We start from the raw sequence: 22,089 nt of genomic DNA, 5'->3' as shown, positions 1-22,089 counted from the left end.
TGACTTTTAGCATCAAGCAAACTTGTTGTGAACATTTGGATGTAAGCAAACTTTTTCGCCAAACCCAAAAAGGGGGAAATTTGCAAAGTTCGCCAACGCGTGCAATAATATTGAATATTGCACATATCGAAAAATGACATGACTTGTATGTCTACATATGCAGCATCAGTCTACATAGCTGCATCAGATTTAAGTTACCGAACAACATTTAAGTGCCACGTTGCCAAAAATTATTTCTGAAATAACATAATTCAAAAGAATGGGTTAAAGTTACATATTTCATTGTTTCTCCATCTCCTATTCTCCTGTTGCACTGAATATGTCTCCATATTCATTTTGATTATAAAATGTTCTTGTTTGTGTTCCCTATTCTAGCTATAGTAGACCTGCTCATAGATTTTTTCTATTAAGCAATCACTTCATCATGACATTTTTCTAATGAATGTTCTCTTTGATTTAGGTTTTCCATTGATAAATTGGCGAGTTATAGATCTTCAAAGATGACTAACTTTTTGGATGTGGATTCTATCCCCAGGCTTTTGTTCAGTCAAGGAGCACAAGGTACTGGAACAATATGTTTTACTTCAGGAGAATACATCAGTAGCACAACCAGGGGGAGTTCTAAGGTGCATTTGCTCCCCCCAAGAATTGGTACTGTGCTTACAGAGGCCCTGCGCTTTTCCCCACAGCATTGAAACTGATTGCCGGGGGAGAGAGCGGAGCCTCTGTAGAGCAGGCCAGCTCATCGTCATTACAGCAGCGCGTGACACTGAATCGTTTTGGTGGCACAACATCGCATGCCGCGCCATCACCTGACGCAGCGACATCACATGGTGATGCGTTGCCAGGACAAAGCAATGTCACGCGATGCAGCGACATCATGACAACGCAGTGTCCCATGACTTTGCAATGTCGATGAGGAGAGCTGGTAAAAACTGCCCGCCGCATATGAACTTCTGATTGCGCCCCAGGAATACATGGAACCTCAACTGTATACAGAATATTGCAGATTACAGAGCATATGCATTTATTCCAAATAATAATTTTCATCTATAAAACTTTTCTCTTTGCAATATAGTCTTGCAGGTATATTTTTCAATTTGTTAATATTATAATTGCTGTGATGCATAACACAGATATCTATTTATAGGAAAGCTTTAGTTTGTTATACACCCCATTTTTTCATATTCAATATGTGGATTAAATGGGGCTTTGTTCATGCAAAGTATCTTGTCACTGCAACTCTGGCAGCGTTGCAAGACTGAAGAGTCATTTTATGTAATTATTTGATTGTCCAAGAAAGTAACTATACCAACAAATTTAGAGCCATTGCCAAGAACTGCATTCCTGTTTTTCTACCCAGCAGAAATATGTGGGAGTGACGGAAATAGTCTCACAGTCACATTATTAAGGCAGTGCATGTCTCACAGAGATGATACCAACAGCAAATACAAAGCAAATACAGGCATACCCCGGTTTAAGGGCACACACTTTAAGTACACTCGCGAGTAAGGACATATCGCCCAATAGGCAAACGGCAGCTCGCGCATGCTCCTTGTCAGCACGTCCTGAACAGCAATACCGGCTCCCTACCTGTGCCGAAGCTGTGCGCAAGCGGGGAGACTATAGAGCCTGTTACAAACACGTTATTTACATCAGTTATGCCCGTATATTACGATTGCAGTACAGTACATGCATCGATAAGTGGGGAAAAAGGTAGTGCTTCACTTTAAGTACATTTTCGCTTTACATACATGATCCGGTCCCATTGTGTACGTTAATGCGGGGTATGCCTGAAAACTGTTATGGAGCATAAATAAACTGCTTAATATCTTTCTAGCGTTTCCTTCACCAGTGAACATATCATTTTCACTACATTTGTACAAAATGAAGATTCTCGTGAGAACCCAGTTTTTGTATCAGTAAATGAAGACACAATTTGCCTTGCATACTATGTTCCACCACTTGTTGTTTTGGTTTGTGTTGGGATGCTAGATGCAGTTACTTTCATATGTTTTTCTTTTCGATATTGAACACAAAAATAATGACTGACTGAAACATTCCTTTTTTTGTTTACTGCTTGAGAACTCCCCCTGAGGACTTCAAGTTACATTGCGCACAGGTGACAAAAACATGTAACTCCGTAAATGTACTACAGGCATCCAAGTAGAGTCATGTCCCAAGGGGTGACTGTTTTGTCATTTGGAACTTGTCTTTAAACTGCAGACAAGCATTATGCTTCACATTCCCCACCTATGCTCAGAAAGTGTGCATGTAGAGAAATCACTGTGTATATATCTGCATTCATAGTAGACGTTACTGGCATGAATCATGAAGGTAATGGTTGTCATGGCAACCCCACATTTTTCATTGGTCAGTGTTAGATTTAACTGCCCTTAATTAAATGGTGAGCAAAGACTATACAATTATTGACATGACTAAAGCGTAGGATTGTTAGGGGAGTTCAGACTCCTTTTTTCCTTCCTCCATAAACATCCCATTCTTCCAGGCCTCCCCACCAAATTGTAACCACCGCTCTTCCCCTCTCCACCTCCTTCAATCGTTCTTGCTGAGGTTGGTAGCTGTAGCAGGGCCTTTTTCAATATGGTCTTCCTTGCGACCGATGACTACCAGTAATACCAACCACAGTACTCCCTGCATACGCGGATTGAGCTGAATGCTTTTTTCCCCCGCGGCTTCCGAGGGAAAAATGTAACAGATGTAACTGTGTTATCTAGTCAATGGTGATCAGCAACTACCAGGGAATCATGACGTTTCTGTCAATAAATGTATGTACATTAAACTTCCATCATTTGTTCTGTGAGAACACACAATTAAGTTTTTCTTTAACTGATGGAAACTGTTTTTACACAAAGAAGATTGAAATGTAAAATCTTATAAAACTTTGGGTTGCAAAACTCATTCACAAACTGCCTCTGCTTTATCAAAGCAAAATATCCCATTGCTTTAAACTGACTGTTCTTTTTACTGAAACTAAGTGTGCTCCGATGTGCCCATCTGTAGTTTTGCATCAAGAAATCTTTAACACATATGGGCCTTTTCACCAAAGTTTCCATGTAAAAACAGTTAAAGAAAAACAGTTCAATTGAAAGCAAATATTGCCCCAGATTTGCAAAGAAATAACCTTAGGTATACATAGAGAGAAAGAACCCACTGAAAGCACTCAATATCCCCTAATTGTGCAATGATAAGTATATTAAAAATAATCTTTAATGCTATACTGATTAAAATAATGGGTGTTAAAATACATCAATCGACACACATATATATAAACCCTACTGATGAGTATATAAGATACTCCGGGTTGGTAAAGTTAGGGAAACGTAAGAGGTTTATTGGATCAAAACGTTCCCAGGGATCTGATATGCAGTGATCCCTTATAGTGGTAATTAGGTATACACTGGTGTAGGGGGAAAGCTAGCTGATAGCCTGTCCTGTTGAACAGACAGATGTAAGGTATTCACGTGAGAAGATGTACTTTGGTTCACAATAGTGAACAGCTAGTATACAGCTGCCAGACGGCTCGCGTGCTGTTCCCTTCCAAGTGGGCAGGAGTCTAAGTGGTGACTCGGGAAGCACTGGTGAGGGGTGAGCTATCTGTATTTCTACTATAACACTGTGATATCAGCAATCATAGACTCCTAACGGTGGTAGCACATTCATGAATATGTGCATAGGCATACCAACAGCCACACCGTATCTAGGAGTAGATTAGCTCCAGTGCAGATGTCAATTAGTGATAGGAGCTCTCTGTATATATGGAGTTTACAGCTTCTATTTAGGTAATTCATGTTAGTATATTTGCAGTTGAAGGGACTTAACAAGTCATCATTGGGCTAATCCACTAACTGTTCAGTCAGCCAGCAGTACTCTGTGTATACATCTCTACATATGGGCAGCATATTCACTTTGTATATTTCTTACATTCACCTTGCTCCTATCTGTGACCTAGAAGATAGGTGAACCACACTATACAGAGGTTTTGGTGGCAATAGTATTCTAAGACAGTGGAAGCGCATTCATGAATATGCGCACAGGCATACACAAACCACACTGTCTATAGGAATCTATATACCACTGTAAATTTACTCTGTGTATTTCAGCTAGCTCCTTTACCTTGGAGCAATTTAGCTGTTGTCAGGTGATTAAGGACTTATTACCACATACATAGTGAGGTCCTACCGGATATACTGCGCCGACTAATTTATCTGCATATCACTATTGTGAACCAAAGTACATCTTCTCACGTGAATACCTTACATCTGTCTGTTCAACAGGACAGGCTATCAGCTAGCTTTCCCCCTACACCAGTGTATACCTAATTACCACTATAAGGGATCACTGCATATCAGATCCCTGGGAACGTTTTGATCCAATAAACCTCTTACGTTTCCCTAACTTTACCAACCCGGAGTATCTTATATACTCATCAGTAGGGTTTATATATATGTGTGTCGATTGATGTATTTTAACACCCATTATTTTAATCAGTATAGCATTAAAGATTATTTTTAATATACTTATCATTGCACAATTAGGGGATATTGAGTGCTTTCAGTGTGTTCTTTCTCTCTATGTATACCTACTACGCTACCCATTAGCACCTTATCCCACACACACTTACCTTATTCAGCTGTAGCGGGGTACTTCACTAACGGTTTAAAAGAAATAACCTTGACAGCATCTATTATTTTGCCCATTTATATTGTGCGATGAGTAAGCATTGCCCTAATCATATTTTCAATCTCATTATCATTACTTGAGTTCTTTAATGAAATGCTAGTAATGTTTAGACTTCTCTACAGTCTTTCCCCCTGCTTTAAACAGATTGTCACAAACCCCACCAGACCTGTGTGCACGTGAATTACATAGTTACATAGAAGATGAGGTTTAGAGTGACTTCCAGTATGGCGCCAGGACTGTTTCTGGTACTGCCAGAGCCCCCTGAAGCCGGAGGCACTAAACTCCAAAAGGAAAGAACTACAGATGATATTCAAAAGCCTGTCCTGGTCTCCATATCACCGCGGACAGCTCAGATCTCCTGAACCTAACAGGAATGCCTCAGCACCACATGTTGGCAATAGGGTATATCCCCAGAGGGGGGGTGGGGGGATTAACAGCGCTGCTGAGCTCAGGACAGGCTTTTAGGACTTCAGAAATTCATAAATGCAGCAAGTTAAAGGGGACTTTAAAGACAGCAGCAACCCTGCAGATGCAAGGGATCTGATGCAGGGGGGCTTCTGCGTGGGCAGAAGACAATGAAGGACCAAGGCTGAGGCCACGGTCGGTGCCAGGGCCCTGATACAACCCCAGGGACCCCTGGGCAGCCATGCTCTCATTGAAGAAAGACTTTCTCCTTGAGGCAACACCGGGGAGGGTGAACCTTCGTACACATGCCCGTCCTGAGGCTGGGGGCTAGGTGATTGTATGAGACATGACCATAGGTACCCCTTCACCCAACTAGCACATTGTACTGTGTGTGAAGTGCTGTGGGAGAGGCATGCCTGATGGAGACGCTCACGGTAGTGTGACCCCCACATGGCTATATTATAGGGGCGAACACAGTGGGAAGCTTATACTGGGCGTGTGGTCTAAATACTCCGGGGTGAGGTTTTGGACCAGGTAACTTGCATGGCGCTTAAGGACCCTGGGCCCCATTCTACAAATGGCACGAATGTACTGTGTCGTGGGGGAGTCGCTCCGGTTTCAGACCCCCGTGTAGCGTGACCCCCGTGTAGCGTGACCCCCCTGTAACAGGGGACTTATCCCTGTTCACAAAGGTGCCTCTAATCCAGCAGTGTGGTGGTTAACTGCTGGTAGCAAATTAACTAGCACCACCTGACTGAGTACAGGTAGTAGAAAAAGCCTGCCTTTGAGACAGGAAGTCTCTCCTCCTTTGCTCACGTGTGAGCTGACCTGTGGAGACAGAGCAGAGGTTCTTGAGTCACAGGAGAGACTGACCAAAAGAAACCCAGATCTCTGGAGCTGACCGGTCTTAAGCTCTGCACCGCAGAGCTGCTTTTCAAGACACAGGGAAAACTTGTAAACCTGTATGCTGACCAACCCTGGAGACAAGGGAGCTGAAGCAGGGACAGTGAAGCTTTTCCCTCCAAGAAACAGATAAGACTTTCAGTATTAAGAGACTGCTTATATCTGCTTATTTTCATGTTATGTGTTTGGGCTGGGAGAAGCTTAACTAATGGAGATGTGAACTGATTGCAAGGATGTCACTAGAAATACTCCCAAGTGATTAGAAGCTTTGTTCCCCCCCCCCCCCCTTGTTTGGATGAATTTCCTGATGAAAAGGAAAAGGCACAATAAAGCCTTATTATAATTTCACATTATAAACGACTCCAAGTGTGTACCTCTGTAAACGTCCGTCCACACCCCCATTTTCATTTTCTCTTCAAATTATGTTCTATATTGGGCGTTCCCAGTGGGAAAATTATCCTGGGAGAGTGAACCCCAATTGAAACTCTGCTGGAAGGGCCAAGCTGTGCAGTGTATGTGGAGATTGGAGAATCTGCAATTCTGACTCCAGTGTTTCATTCACATTGGAGCTGAGCAACAGTGAGTGTCTGCTGAGGAAAATGTGCCTACATCTACAGCCCCCACACTGACTGGGGTGGCTCTGCCTAACTACACTACCATGGATGCTGTGAGCCTGTGTGCCCTACAACTGCCATTCCAAGCCTGCTGTAATGGTGCCGTCGGTCCCAGGACTGGGATCCAAGTCTGCGGAGTGTGAGTGGACTGCCGCAGGGGTGTCGGGTGTGAGTCCCCAGGTGACCGCGGAGAATGGTAGCTCCATAAGCATGGTCGCCCGGGACGACTCCCTCGCCCCGGCATCGCGTCATGGTGGAGGTGTCCCATCCGTTGCTGTCCCTGATGACATATTGCAAGGCAGTACCTGCGGAGAAGAGCCCATCAGCCACTTACTGTGTCCAGCGAAGCCCCGGTCCAGATGCGTCCATCAGAGAGGCTGCGGAGGTTCCGGAATGTCCACAGAGGTCCGCAACCCAGGATGACGCCAGTGCTGTGGCGGATCTGCCTGTGGAGGAATCCAGGGACGTCGCCTACCGGCCGTCTTGTGAGGTTCCCTCTCTTTCCGCTTTGCAGAGCTCTGTTGCGGTCTACCAGAATGAGGCACCAGGTGCAGCCTTGTCTGGTGCGCAGCAGGGTGACGAACATCTGGTCTGACCGGATGTGACGTCATCACTGCCACTGGGCTTGAGCCGGCATGGTGGTCTCGCGAGACCCGCGCACCCAAATGACGTTGACAAGATGGCTTCGCCGACATCTGCGGAGCTCAGACCCGGGTCATGAGGCTTGCAGCGCGATGCTTCTCTGTGCCCTTCCTTTCCCCTCTGCTCCCGGAGTGTCAGTTGATGATGCGGTTGGAGGGGGTGGGGCTTGGGGAGGTTTTGAATCAGGAACGAGCGGGGAATCAGTTGGTTCCACTGTTCAGCAGTTGCCAGTCACGCAGTCAGAAGCTTCTTGCTACAGAGGTGGTTTTCACTCTTTAAAAGTAATTTTTGTTAAGATTGGATTCTGCGTCTGGGTAGGGAAGGTTGTCTGGTGTGGCAAAGGAGCCTGTGAAGGATGTACTGGATTGGCTTCAATAGGAGGCCCGCTCTCGTGAAGTGGGTTGTCTTCAGCAAGAGCTTGCAGGTTTGCTGACAGGTGGTGGAGTCACTAATGGCAGCAGGTCTGAGGCCCCCAGGTAGGTACCTGAACAGCATGGGAGGAGAGTGCGGCTTGCTGAGGTACAGCTAAGATGTGCAGGCCCCTGGAGAGGTGCCTTGGAGGCACAGGATGCACCTGTGCAGCGTGCACAGAAGCCAGTTGGTCCTTCAGCAAAGTGGAGCTGAGGTAACTGGTGCTGGGAAGTGATCAGCTGGTGGTAAGAAGAGGGCATCGGCTCCCCCTTGGGTGAGATAGGGGCTATGCGGGGGAGCTTCAGTCCCTAGTTATCCTGGGTGGATCTTCCCTGAGGGGGTCAGATTAGGGCGTCTAGTGTAATTAGCACCTGATGGTTCAGGATTGCTATCTTTACAAGTAAGGGAAGGGCAGCAGTGCTTAGGGCTCGCAAGCTTGGGCCCAAGTCAACAAAGGAATGGACTATCTGAGAGTGGGAATGCAGGTGTCTCTGGATTAGTAGATTTAGCTGCCTTCGTGAAAGGGATGTTGGAAGTTTTAGGTGTTCAGCGTAAGGCCCTTTGTGGTGGTTTAGGGGTGTTGTTAGCTCCTCCTATTGTGGCAGTGGGGGCTACACTGCCAAGGGTAGCTGCAGCCTGGAGGGTTGCAACCTCTTAAGCAGGGGTTGGCAGTTGAGATTGGAAGTTGGTGAGACGTCATTAGCCTCCCCAGAAGTGACAGTGGATGTTACTTCACCGGCAGTGGCAATAGGTATGGGCGAGGCAAGACAATTAGCGGACATTTGTGTTAAGGACGCTTATGCATGTCTAACTAGCCTGCTAGGCTGACATCTGTTTTTTGCTGCCAGGATTACGCCGGTGAGGAGGCATCTGCATTCTATAAATGGCTAGTGGCTGCTACCACCGGGGTGAGGCATCTGCATAACTTTATTCACAATACAGCAGTAATTCGGAAGGATATGGGCGTGTGGTTGGAGTTTTTGCATTGTTACCATGTGAAGACTCTGTGGAGGGGTCGGCCGACTTCCAATAACGAGCGTCAGATTTTCACGGATTTAGAGTTTTTTCCACTGGTATTTGCACATGAGCTTTGGAGGGCACGTTTTGCTAACAGGAATATAGTTTTTTGGTTCGATATGGGTGTGATCGAGGCGGTTAATCATTTTGGGTCTTTCCCGGGGCGATATGTTGTTGTTTTCACAAATGTTCCCGGACTTGAATATTTATTATTACTTCTACATTGATTGATATTAACAAGTTCACTGGAACAATGTAAGGGTCCCGTATAGGTTAAGCAACATTATTACATTCCTACATTTACAATGTTATTTTTAATTTTTTGCAAACTAACAGTGATTGCACCTTAAAGTTGATGATGTTAAAGAATTTTGTTAGGAGTCATTTTTTGCCAGGAACTGTGAGAGAATTTAGACAACTCTAAATCATCAGTAATATAGGCTACTATTTGTTTATAAATGTACACTTCTTTTGCTGTTGCCATATTGATGCAACACCTGTTATTTTTCTTCACTGTATGACTACTTATATGCAGCTTTCTGCCTACAGGCGGGAACTGCACCAGCAATTACATTTATGGGAATACTCCTATACTGCAGCTGTCAGATCGTAGACAAACTCTAAAAGAAACCAGAACACTAGATTATATATATAATAGAGGAGGAATGAAGCCTATAGGTTTGTAGGGTTAATAAACAGCACTCAAATGTACTTTTTACCTCAAAAACAATCATAAATAGCGGAGTGAGATATAGGCTCAAATATAAAAAATAAAATGTATTGAACACACAACTTAACGCACAACTATAAAATTGATATTGTAATTAAAGAAACACACATGGTACTCACCAGTTCCCAAACTAATAAATATAGAATCTCCAGATAATATCCAATAAAATATATGGATCAGAATATAATGTGTGACTACGTCCTTAGTCAAAGATCAGAATAATCACAATACATTATCTAATTGTACAGTGTAACCACCTTCAATGTTACATTAATATTACTTCAATGTATCCACCGATCAAACACAGTTCTATTGTGCACTGACCATGCTAAATTATAGCCTGTGTGTTAAACCTATTTGGATCATCCTTCAAAGTGCTCTCCTCCATATAATATTGTTATGCCAAGTAAAGTCAGTGTAAAAGGAGTGGGGTGGAGCGCTAGACATACAGAGGCAGCGGCCATTATTTTAAGAAATCACGGAGCCCTTTTCATGTGCTCTGCTGTACTCCACATGGCATTAACACCGCCAATCGCCCCAGGCACACATGTTTATCGCGGCTACTTTGCTTGAATTTCATGGATTGTGTGCAATTAAATGCAATGAAATGAATGAATTGTAATGTGTACAGTACTGTGTTACGGTGTCAATTTCAGGTGTTTAAAAACCAGAACACTAAAATGCCATTTTCTGCACTTGCGTCTTAAGGCGGTACGGTTGGAAGAAATCCTGCGCCATGGCATGGGTATTCCAAGGTATACACCACGTGATTTGTTAAAATAATGGCCGCTGCATCTGTAGGCACACTTATTGTTGTCATTTCACTTGTGTTCAGCCTCCCCACTTATTCACTTTCCTTCGCTTAAACTTTTTAGGTCACAAATATGCAGAGGGTGCTGAACTGGACACAGACCTGGGTATGGTCCCCAGACATTAAGCCTGCTCCATACTGTAGATCTCTTTGCTTTCATCAGGTGTGTCATGGCTAATGTTAACAGTCACCACAAATGGGTATAATTTCCCCCTTCTTAATTCTGTACACAGCTCACTCCCACAGATCATTTAGGATTTAATGTGGATTTTGATTCAGTCGGGTGCTAGTGCACTGAAGGTTCAAAACTGGCTTGGCTCTGACTATGCTGTAAAAAAAATGGCAGTGGTGCATTTCCCCCCCGTCCCTGGGCTTCATGAACATGACCAGTGCACAATGGAACTGTGTTTGATCGGTGGGTGAATTGAAGTAATATTGATGTGACATTGAAGGTGGTCACACAATTAAATCATGTATTTGTATCATTCCGAACTAGGTTATATGTTTATTAACTTGGAAAATGGCCAGTGTTATGTTTGTTTTTTTAATTACTGTATGGATTTTATTGTTGTGGGTTAAGTTTTGTGTTCAATTAATTTAATTTTTTAGATTTGAGCCTATATCTCACTCTGATATTCTTGTATGATTGTTAATGTGGTAGAAGGCACATTTGAGTGCTGTTTATTAACCCTTTAGGCTTCATCCCTCCTAATTTTTAGGAGACCAGGAACCGTATATACAGTATCCCATTATGTTCTGGGTTCTTTCTCCCTCTTTTTCATTTTGAGTTTTTTGGGTTATAGCACCACCAATATGTATTTGATTTGTACCTCTCAGCATTGACCTTGAGCACCTTATGATGTGGTTATATTTTTATCCACTTTGTCCTTGTGTTTTTGTTCTACAAACTCTAAAAGCCCCATGCTGCCAGGGAACCTTTGAGCTCAATCCACTCAGAGATTCCATGGCATACACATGAGCGGTGAATGGAGCTCAGAGTTCCCCATGCATGGAGAAACAGCTTCACAGCGCATATTGAATAGGGAGATAGAGATAAGGTTATAGGAACAGATACAGATGTAGTAGATGATGTTATCATACCATTAACTAGCATAAGTTACAGATGCAGCAACGAATATTAGAACTCTGCCTGGGTAGATTCTGGGGAAGACTCACAGTAAATGCCTCAACATTGCCTCAACATTTCTGTGAGATTTTTAATGGCCCATCTGATTAACACAGCAGGGGGTCCCTGCAAACTGAATGGGACTGCGGGGACCCCCTGCTGTGTTAATCCGATGGGCCATTAAGAATTTTACAGAAATGTTGAGGCAATTACTGTGAGACTGTCCCAGAGTCTCCCAGGAATTTCTCCGGTATGTGTTCTAATACTGGTGGCTGCATCAGTAATGTGTAATGTCTGTGTCACGAGAGCTTGCGACAGGCTGTAATTTACACCAAAACTATATATAAATATATATATACCTGGGTTTGAACTGGGACGAGACTTAGATATGATAAATATAATTTATTCCTTGATAAAGGTGAACACAACAGATTATACAATAACAGGCAAAATATAGACACTTACGTAAAAGATGAAAATAATGAAAACAGTCCCATCTGAACTAGCAGTTTCATCCAGCAATCAGCCCAAGACATTGCATGGCATTTCTTCTCAGCAATCAAGATGGTATAGAACAACAGGCCTGATAACATGCAGGCCTGCAGACTTTGCATGAACAGCATGAACATGAACAACATGGGTAAAGGGTGGCTTGACTTATATATCATTTTAACCCTGGTACCCCAGTTTACGGCTCCGTGCCGTCTAGTAAAATCCTCTTGAAGCTTTTGAAGCTAGGTGGTCAGTGTGAAAAGTTCCACTTCCTCTGGTTAATTCCTTTTGTCCGTTGGGCCAAGCATAAGCAATTAGCCACTTAGTCTTTGATGATCAGGTTTGTAAATTCTAGCCTTTCCCTGCTCATCACCACAGGGGTTCCTCAGACTCAACCAAAATTTCATATTTACTGCAAATCATTGCATAACTTCCGTTCCGTAATACACACAGTCCGGTGAGATATATTAATACGGCCGGTGGCACCTGACGCTCGCAGGAAGACCAAAAATTACATTGTAATATGAACATTAATAGAGATATTAATATCTGGCATTTAGCAGCAGGTACCTATACAGGGTTTAGTCTCCCCAAGATCGGCTTACTCCCGCCAATACACTTATGTAATTCTTAGCCGGTTCAGCCAAGGACATCTCATAGTATTCTTATATTTAATAAAGTTACTCACTTTTGATATCCTGTTGGGGGTAGCCCCACCCTGGCCCCATCAATAAAACCTTTTGAAGTCGGCTTGTAACTTTTCGCATAACCAATTAGGTCAGTTACCTATTGATCAGGGCGATGTATCACACCTCTCTGTTGATATACACTTCCAGTGAATGTCAAACGTGAATACTCATATGAGGCACCATTTGGTTCCTTACGCATTACAAAGACAGACATTCTGCCTGTACATTAGCACACCATTAGCATTCTGCCTGTGTATTTCAAAAACTGCAAAAAGTCACTTTATCAAAAATATATGTCCCTCTTATGACAAAGTTATATTTTTAATATGTGTGTACTTGGGGGGTGACCCGGAGGCTGTACCCCAAGGCTCAGGGTCCTGGCTTACTCCGTTACCAAAATACCAGTTTTCAGGTAACTGTTTATTCAGCACTGCCTTTTGTCACCAACCTGGGTTTAAATCCCAGGACAAACCAACTGCAGGGCAGTTTTAAAACACAGAGAACCAATATTTAGGCAAAAGCTTGCATTCCCCCATCTGCATCTATCATGTGGGGTTCTAAAACCTTCTCTTTTCACATTCAACTTCAATTAACCCTTTGAAGTCCAGATTTCCTTAAAGGACATAATACAGTGGAATTTTCTTAAACTGTAGCTCATTAACCCCTTAAGTCCCAGTGGGTGGGTTATGCAGACCCTGATCCAGCAACAACATCATTTACACAGGGGAATAAGCATTTTCATGTTATTTAGCAAGGGTTAAGTCACAGTTCTGGGCCTCAGCCCAGTTAACCCCTTGTCTCCCTGGCGAGGTTAGAGGGGGGCCCTTGGGGGGTAACCCCGTTAATCCCGGGCCAAACCCTCCCTACCGCCACACCTCCCCTGCTCAAGGGCCCCTGGTACCCCAGCGGCCTCCCCATGGCCCTGGGATACCACTGGCGCTCTTGACGCACTCAATACGTCCTGAGGGATTGGCCTGGCAAAATTGTCCTCCGGCATTGACCAGTACACAGTGGATTGTAAAGTCCAGTTCCTGCAAAGCCGGGCATTTTCCTTTGCCTCCCTCTGCCCCCCACCCAGTGCCTTGGGAACCAAGTCCAGGGTGAAAGGGGCTCCGGTGCACATTGCCCAGAAACTGGCATATCTCTGCACCAACAGGAGACCAGCTATATAGCACAGACCGTCGCTTTCCTGTCAACCAAGTCTGGGACAGGGTTATGTCACTCTTCTGTAGGGACCCTACCTGCCCTGGCTCTGTGCCACCCTGTAGCTGCTCCGCCATACTCCTGACTCTCCTCCCTGGCTGCCTATCTACCCACAGCCCCTCCTTTGGGAACCCTGGGGGTTCTGTCAGAGGGGTCACTCCTGGCCCGTCAGAGCATGGGACTTTCTGCCTACCTAGCCAATCCCTAGCTTCTGCCAGCTGCCTAACACCCCACTGACCTCCTATCTCCCCCTGCTCCACGGTGCCTCCCTGCCTAGCCTCCCCTAGGCCCAGCACCTCAGCCTGCTGCTTACCTCCCTGCAGCCCACCTGCACTCCTCTCCTCCCTGGGCAATCCTACCCCAGACCCTGGAACTACCTGAGTGCACCTACCTCCCTGAACTTGTCTCCCCCTGACCAGGGATGAGCTCAGGGGCACCTCTCCAGATGCAACCGCCTTAGCGCTTGGCTGGCAGGTATCCCTGGGGTGGCACAAGCCTGCCACTGCCCCGGATACCCCCAGCCCATAGCTAGGCTGCAACAGGGGGTTGCTGATCTGAGAAACCCCCTGGGGCTCTGCCAGGGTAACGGGAAACTCTAGCGTCACTACCTGATGCTTTCCCTCCCTGGCTACCACTAGCCCTCCTTGTCTCACTGAGATCTGCTGCTGGCTACCTACCTGCAGCCTCCTCTCACTCCGCTTCTCCCTAGCTAATCCTAGCCTGGACCCTAGGGACACCTGAGTGAGGCCATCTCCCTGACACTGTCTCCCCATTACCGGGGATGAGCCCAGGGGCATCTCTCCAGATGCACCCACCTTAGCTCCTGGCTGGCAGGTAATCTGGGGGTGGTCTAACTGTGCCACAACCCCTGGTACCTCCAGCCCATAGCAAGGCTGCAACAGTGGGGCTCTTAACTGAGAGTCCCCTTGCTGCTCTGCCCAGGTAATGGGGAAGCCTGGCGGCCCTACAAGCTGCCCTTCCTTCCCCTCCCCTGGTAACTGATGCTGGCTACCTACCTGCAGCCTCCCCTCACTCCGCTTCTCCCTAGCTAATCCTAACCTGGATCCTAGGGACACCTGAGTGAGGCCCTCTCCCTGACACTGTCCCCCCATTCCCGGGGATGAGCTCAGGGTTGCTGGTGCAGATGCACCCACCTTAGCTCCTGGCTGGCAGGTGATCCGGGGGTGGTCTAACTTTGCCACAACCCCGAACACCTCCAGCCCATAGCAAGGCTGCAACAGTGGGACTCTTACCTGAGGGTCCCCTTGCCGCTCCGCCAAGGTAATGGGGAAATCTGGCTGGCTCACTTGCTGCCCTTCCTTCCCCTCCCCTGGTACCCCTATCTCCTGCCACCCCCCGGTCACCCCTATAGTGAAACAACAGGGTACAGTCATAGGGAAAAATAAGTCAGGGTCAGTCTGCGACTTGGTCTGGCTTACCTTGCTGGTCCCCGCAGAGACCGCCGCCTTCGTTGGTCCCAATTGCAGGGGGATTGGAGCGGCCGCCGCTGGCCCCATCTGGGCTGGGCAGCACCGGGCCACTGCCGCAACAGCGCCCGGGTTGGGTACAGGTAAAACGGTGCAGGACAAGGGTCCCAGGTCTTTGTGGAGGAACACAGCTCCATGCAAACTTGGTAAAATAACCCCCTCCCGCAAACCCTGTCCCTCCCCCCAAATAAAACTGCCGCCGGCAGGATGCCGGAGTGGCGGCGTCTTCTCTGCCGCCGCTGCTGGTTCTCCGCCAGGATCAGGTGGATGGCCGCTGCTCTCCGCCACTGTTGCTGATGCAGCCCGTCCAGGTTCTCCAGGAGACGTCCCGCGGAGGGTTGTCGCCCCGGCTGGGCGGGAGCCATCAGAGGATGCCGCTAACTGGGTCATCTTTTCCGCAGCTCGTGAGCGTTGGCCCTGAGGGGCTTCTTCGCCTGACCGTGCACGGTCAACGCACTGGGCATTATTGTGGCCCATTTGTTGGCAGTGCCGCAGCGACTGCCGGTGCTTCTCCGCCACCAGTGGACTAACCCCAGCAAGGGGCAACGGAGTCCAGAGCGGAGTTGCCTGAGCGCCGGGCTCATTCCAGGGCTTCTCCGCCACCGGTGGACTAACCCCAGCAAGGGGCAATGGAGTCCAGAGCGGAGTTGCTGGAGCGCCGGGCTCTGGGAGGGGATAAGTGGGTCGGATCATCGCCAGCTTCAGCTGCTCGAGCCGCTCTGCTGGGGACATCTCTCCCTGCGCAAACATCAGGGCCAGCAATTCTGGGTAAAATGGACTGGCCGCCGCAACGGCCAATACCTCTCCTGGTGCAAGACCACCCGCTCCCTCCACAAGTCTCTGCCGTCCCGGAGCTGGGTCCCTTCCCTGCTCTCCGGGCGGTGTGATGGTTACAGCAGCTGTGGATCTTTGCTCAGCCTGCCGGGTTTCATGCTCACCGATTGCTGTCTCTCTCTCAGCCTTGCTGGCTGCTGGTCCCCGAGCCGACTTGATGCACTCCTCTGGTCTCAGTGCCCGGCTCCAGTCAGACGGATGGCCGGCACTTTGGTTCTGGAGGCAATGCTTCTCACAAGTAGGGGAACAGTGAGGAGGTGCCATATCTTGTGTTATATGTTGTACACTGTGTGTTCAATATCTTTAGTCCCAGGAACTTGCAATTACCATCAAGTTCCCACTGGATCACAGTACCCCGCAGAATACTGTAATCCAGGTCCAGTTCGATCCCACCGCTGCCACCAGTTAATTACAAGCCTGTCACGAGAGCTTGCGACAGGCTGTAATTTACACCAAAACTATATATAAATATATATATACCTGGGTTTGAACTGGGACGAGACTTAGATATGATAAATATAATTTATTCCTTGATAAAGGTGAACACAACAGATTATACAATAACAGGCAAAATATAGACACTTACGTAAAAGATGAAAATAATGAAAACAGTCCCATCTGAACTAGCAGTTTCATCCAGCAATCAGCCCAAGACATTGCATGGCATTTCTTCTCAGCAATCAAGATGGTATAGAACAACAGGCCTGATAACATGCAGGCCTGCAGACTTTGTATGAACAGCATGAACATGAACAACATGGGTAAAGGGTGGCTTGACTTATATATCATTTTAACCCTGGTACCCCAGTTTATGGCTCCGTGCCATCTAGTAAAATCCTCTTGAAGCTTTTGAAGCTAGGTGGTCAGTGTGAAAAGTTCCACTTCCTCTGGTTAATTCCTTTTGTCCGTTGGGCCAAGCATAAGCAATTAGCCACTTAGTCTTTGATGATCAGGTTTGTAAATTCTAGCCTTTCCCTGCTCATCACCACAGGGGTTCCTCAGACTCAACCAAAATTTCATATTTACTGCAAATCATTGCATAACTTCCGTTCCGTAATACACACAGTCCGGTGAGATATATTAATACGGCCGGTGGCACCTGACGCTCGCAGGAAGACCAAAAATTACATTGTAATATGAACATTAATAGAGATATTAATATCTGGCATTTAGCAGCAGGTACCTATACAGGGTTTAGTCTCCCCAAGATCGGCTTACTCCCGCCAATACACTTATGTAATTCTTAGCCGGTTCAGCCAAGGACATCTCATAGTATTCTTATATTTAATAAAGTTACTCACTTTTGATATCCTGTTGGGGGTAGCCCCACCCTGGCCCCATCAATAAAACCTTTTGAAGTCGGCTTGTAACTTTTCGCATAACCAATTAGGTCAGTTACCTATTGATCAGGGCGATGTATCACACCTCTCTGTTGATATACACTTCCAGTGAATGTCAAACGTGAATACTCATATGAGGCACCATTTGGTTCCTTACGCATTACAAAGACAGGCATTCTGCCTGTACATTAGCACACCATTAGCATTCTGCCTGTGTATTTCAAAAACTGCAAAAAGTCACTTTATCAAAAATATATGTCCCTCTTATGACAAAGTTATATTTTTAATATGTGTGTACTTGGGGGGTGACCCGGAGGCTGTACCCCAAGGCTCAGGGTCCTGGCTTACTCCGTTACCAAAATACCAGTTTTCAGGTAACTGTTTATTCAGCACTGCCTTTTGTCACCAACCTGGGTTTAAATCCCAGGACAAACCAACTGCAGGGCAGTTTTAAAACACAGAGAACCAATATTTAGGCAAAAGCTTGCATTCCCCCATCTGCATCTATCATGTGGGGTTCTAAAACCTTCTCTTTTCACATTCAACTTCAATTAACCCTTTGAAGTCCAGATTTCCTTAAAGGACATAATACAGTGGAATTTTCTTAAACTGTAGCTCATTAACCCCTTAAGTCCCAGTGGGTGGGTTATGCAGACCCTGATCCAGCAACAACATCATTTACACAGGGGAATAAGCATTTTCATGTTATTTAGCAAGGGTTAAGTCACAGTTCTGGGCCTCAGCCAGTTAACCCCTTGTCTCCCTGGCGAGGTTAGAGGGGGGCCCTTGGGGGGTAACCCCGTTAATCCCGGGCCAAACCCTCCCTACCGCCACACCTCCCCTGCTCAAGGGCCCCTGGTACCCCAGCGGCCTCCCCATGGCCCTGGGATACCACTGGCGCTCTTGACGCACTCAATACGTCCTGAGGGATTGGCCTGGCAAAATTGTCCTCCGGCATTGACCAGTACACAGTGGATTGTAAAGTCCAGTTCCTGCAAAGCCGGGCATTTTCCTTTGCCTCCCTCTGCCCCCCACCCAGTGCCTTGGGAACCAAGTCCAGGGTGAAAGGGGCTCCGGTGCACATTGCCCAGAAACTGGCATATCTCTGCACCAACAGGAGACCAGCTATATAGCACAGCTTTCCTGTCAACCAAGTCTGGGACAGGGTTATGTCACTCTTCTGTAGGGACCCTACCTGCCCTGGCTCTGTGCCACCCTGTAGCTGCTCCGCCATACTCCTGACTCTCCTCCCTGGCTGCCTATCTACCCACAGCCCCTCCTTTGGGAACCCTGGGGGTTCTGTCAGAGGGGTCACTCCTGGCCCGTCAGAGCATGGGACTTTCTGCCTACCTAGCCAATCCCTAGCTTCTGCCAGCTGCCTAACACCCCACTGACCTCCTATCTCCCCCTGCTCCACGGTGCCTCCCTGCCTAGCCTCCCCTAGGCCCAGCACCTCAGCCTGCTGCTTACCTCCCTGCAGCCCACCTGCACTCCTCTCCTCCCTGGGCAATCCTACCCCAGACCCTGGAACTACCTGAGTGCACCTACCTCCCTGAACTTGTCTCCCCCTGACCAGGGATGAGCTCAGGGGCACCTCTCCAGATGCAACCGCCTTAGCGCTTGGCTGGCAGGTATCCCTGGGGTGGCACAAGCCTGCCACTGCCCCGGATACCCCCAGCCCATAGCTAGGCTGCAACAGGGGGTTGCTGATCTGAGAAACCCCCTGGGGCTCTGCCAGGGTAACGGGAAACTCTAGCGTCACTACCTGATGCTTTCCCTCCCTGGCTACCACTAGCCCTCCTTGTCTCACTGAGATCTGCTGCTGGCTACCTACCTGCAGCCTCCTCTCACTCCGCTTCTCCCTAGCTAATCCTAGCCTGGACCCTAGGGACACCTGAGTGAGGCCATCTCCCTGACACTGTCTCCCCATTACCGGGGATGAGCCCAGGGGCATCTCTCCAGATGCACCCACCTTAGCTCCTGGCTGGCAGGTAATTTGGGGGTGGTCTAACTGTGCCACAACCCCTGGTACCTCCAGCCCATAGCAAGGCTGCAACAGTGGGGCTCTTAACTGAGAGTCCCCTTGCTGCTCTGCCCAGGTAATGGGGAAGCCTGGCGGCCCTACAAGCTGCCCTTCCTTCCCCTCCCCTGGTAACTGATGCTGGCTACCTACCTGCAGCCTCCCCTCACTCCGCTTCTCCCTAGCTAATCCTAACCTGGATCCTAGGGACACCTGAGTGAGGCCCTCTCCCTGACACTGTCCCCCCATTCCCGGGGATGAGCTCAGGGTTGCTGGTGCAGATGCACCCACCTTAGCTCCTGGCTGGCAGGTGATCTGGGGGTGGTCTAACTTTGCCACAACCCCGAACACCTCCAGCCCATAGCAAGGCTGCAACAGTGGGACTCTTAACTGAGGGTCCCCTTGCCGCTCCGCCAAGGTAATGGGGAAATCTGGCTGGCTCACTTGCTGCCCTTCCTTCCCCTCCCCTTGTACCCCTATCTCCTGCCACCCCCCGGTCACCCCTATAGTGAAACAACAGGGTACAGTCATAGGGAAAAATAAGTCAGGGTCAGTCTGCGACTTGGTCTGGCTTACCTTGCTGGTCCCCGCAGAGACCGCCGCCTTCGTTGGTCCCAATTGCAGGGGGACTGGAGCGGCCGCCGCTGGCCCCATCTGGGCTGGGCAGCACCGGGCCACTGCCGCAACAGCGCCCGGGTTGGGTACAGGTAAAACGGTGCAGGACAAGGGTCCCAGGTCTTTGTGGAGGAACACAGCTCCATGCAAACTTGGTAAAATAACCCCCTCCCGCAAACCCTGTCCCTCCCCCCAAATAAAACTGCCGCCGGCAGGATGCCGGAGTGGCGGCGTCTTCTCTGCCGCCGCTGCTGGTTCTCCGCCGGGATCAGGTGGATGGCCGCTGCTCTCCGCCACTGTTGCTGATGCAGCCCGTCCAGGTTCTCCAGGGGACGTCCCGCGGAGGGTTGTCGCCCCGGCTGGGCGGGAGCCATCAGAGGATGCCGCTAACTGGGTCATCTTTTCCGCAGCTCGTGAGCGTTGGCCCTGAGGGGCTTCTTCGCCTGACCGCGCACGGTCAACGCACTGGGCATTATTGTGGCCCATTTGTTGGCAGTGCCTCAGCGACTGCCGGTGCTTCTCCGCCACCAGTGGACTAACCCCAGCAAAGGGCAATGGAGTCCAGAGCGGAGTTGCCTGAGCGCCGGGCTCATTCCAGGGCTTCTCCGCCGCCGGTGGACTAACCCCAGCAAGGGGCAATGGAGTCCAGAGCGGAGTTGCTGGAGCGCCGGGCTCTGGGAGGGGATAAGTGGGTCGGATCATCGCCAGCTTCAGCTGCTCGAGCCGCTCTGCTGGGGACATCTCTCCCTGCGCAAACATCAGGGCCAGCAATTCTGGGTAAAATGGACTGGCCGCCGCAACGGCCAATACCTCTCCTGGTGCAAGACCACCCGCTCCCTCCACAAGTCTCTGCCGTCCCGGAGCTGGGTCCCTTCCCTGCTCTCCGGGCGGTGTGATGGTTACAGCAGCTGTGGATCTTTGCTCAGCCTGCCGGGTTTCATGCTCACCGATTGCTGTCTCTCTCTCAGCCTTGCTGGCTGCTGGTCCCCGAGCCGACTTGATGCACTCCTCTGGTCTCAGTGCCCGGCTCCAGTCAGACGGATGGCCGGCACTTTGGTTCTGGAGGCAATGCTTCTCACAAGTAGGGGAACAGTGAGGAGGTGCCATATCTTGTGTTATATGTTGTACACTGTGTGTTCAATATCTTTAGTCCCAGGAACTTGCAATTACCATCAAGTTCCCACTGGATCACAGTACCCCGCAGAATACTGTAATCCAGGTCCAGTTCGATCCCACCGCTGCCACCAGTTAATTACAAGCCTGTCACGAGAGCTTGCGACAGGCTGTAATTTACACCAAAACTATATATAAATATATATATACCTGGGTTTGAACTGGGACGAGACTTAGATATGATAAATATAATTTATTCCGTGATAAAGGTGAACACAACAGATTATACAATAACAGGCAAAATATAGACACTTACGTAAAAGATGAAAATAATGAAAACAGTCCCATCTGAACTAGCAGTTTCATCCAGCAATCAGCCCAAGACATTGCATGGCATTTCTTCTCAGCAATCAAGATGGTATAGAACAACAGGCCTGATAACATGCAGGCCTGCAGACTTTGCATGAACAGCATGAACATGAACAACATGGGTAAAGGGTGGCTTGACTTATATATCATTTTAACCCTGGTACCCCAGTTTACGGCTCCGTGCCATCTAGTAAAATCCTCTTGAAGCTTTTGAAGCTAGGTGGTCAGTGTGAAAAGTTCCACTTCCTCTGGTTAATTCCTTTTGTCCGTTGGGCCAAGCATAAGCAATTAGCCACTTAGTCTTTGATGATCAGGTTTGTAAATTCTAGCCTTTCCCTGCTCATCACCACAGGGGTTCCTCAGACTCAACCAAAATTTCATATTTACTGCAAATCATTGCATAACTTCCGTTCCGTAATACACACAGTCCGGTGAGATATATTAATACGGCCGGTGGCACCTGACGCTCGCAGGAAGACCAAAAATTACATTGTAATATGAACATTAATAGAGATATTAATATCTGGCATTTAGCAGCAGGTACCTATACAGGGTTTAGTCTCC

General features: G+C 47.9%; 1 protein-coding gene across 2 annotated transcripts in view; it reads left to right on the top strand.

Annotated features, from left to right (window-relative positions):
• Positions 1 to 473: 473 nt before the first annotated feature.
• The window catches only part of PHACTR1 (phosphatase and actin regulator 1), a 442,415-nt gene continuing 420,799 nt past the window's right edge, over positions 474 to 22,089 (top strand). Inside the window, exon 1 of one of the 2 annotated variants that reach the window (XM_075585688.1) lies at positions 474 to 561. In XM_075585688.1, coding sequence (XP_075441803.1) covers positions 501 to 561 — 61 coding nt within the window. In that variant the 5' untranslated portion in view covers positions 474 to 500. The remainder of the gene's footprint in view (positions 562 to 22,089) is intronic. The other variant, XM_075585691.1, reaches the window with a different exon arrangement.

The sequence above is a fragment of the Ascaphus truei genome, chromosome 2 (assembly GCF_040206685.1).
Source record: "Ascaphus truei isolate aAscTru1 chromosome 2, aAscTru1.hap1, whole genome shotgun sequence".
NCBI lineage: Eukaryota > Metazoa > Chordata > Amphibia > Anura > Ascaphidae > Ascaphus > Ascaphus truei.
This window is presented reverse-complemented; position numbering and strand designations above follow the sequence as displayed.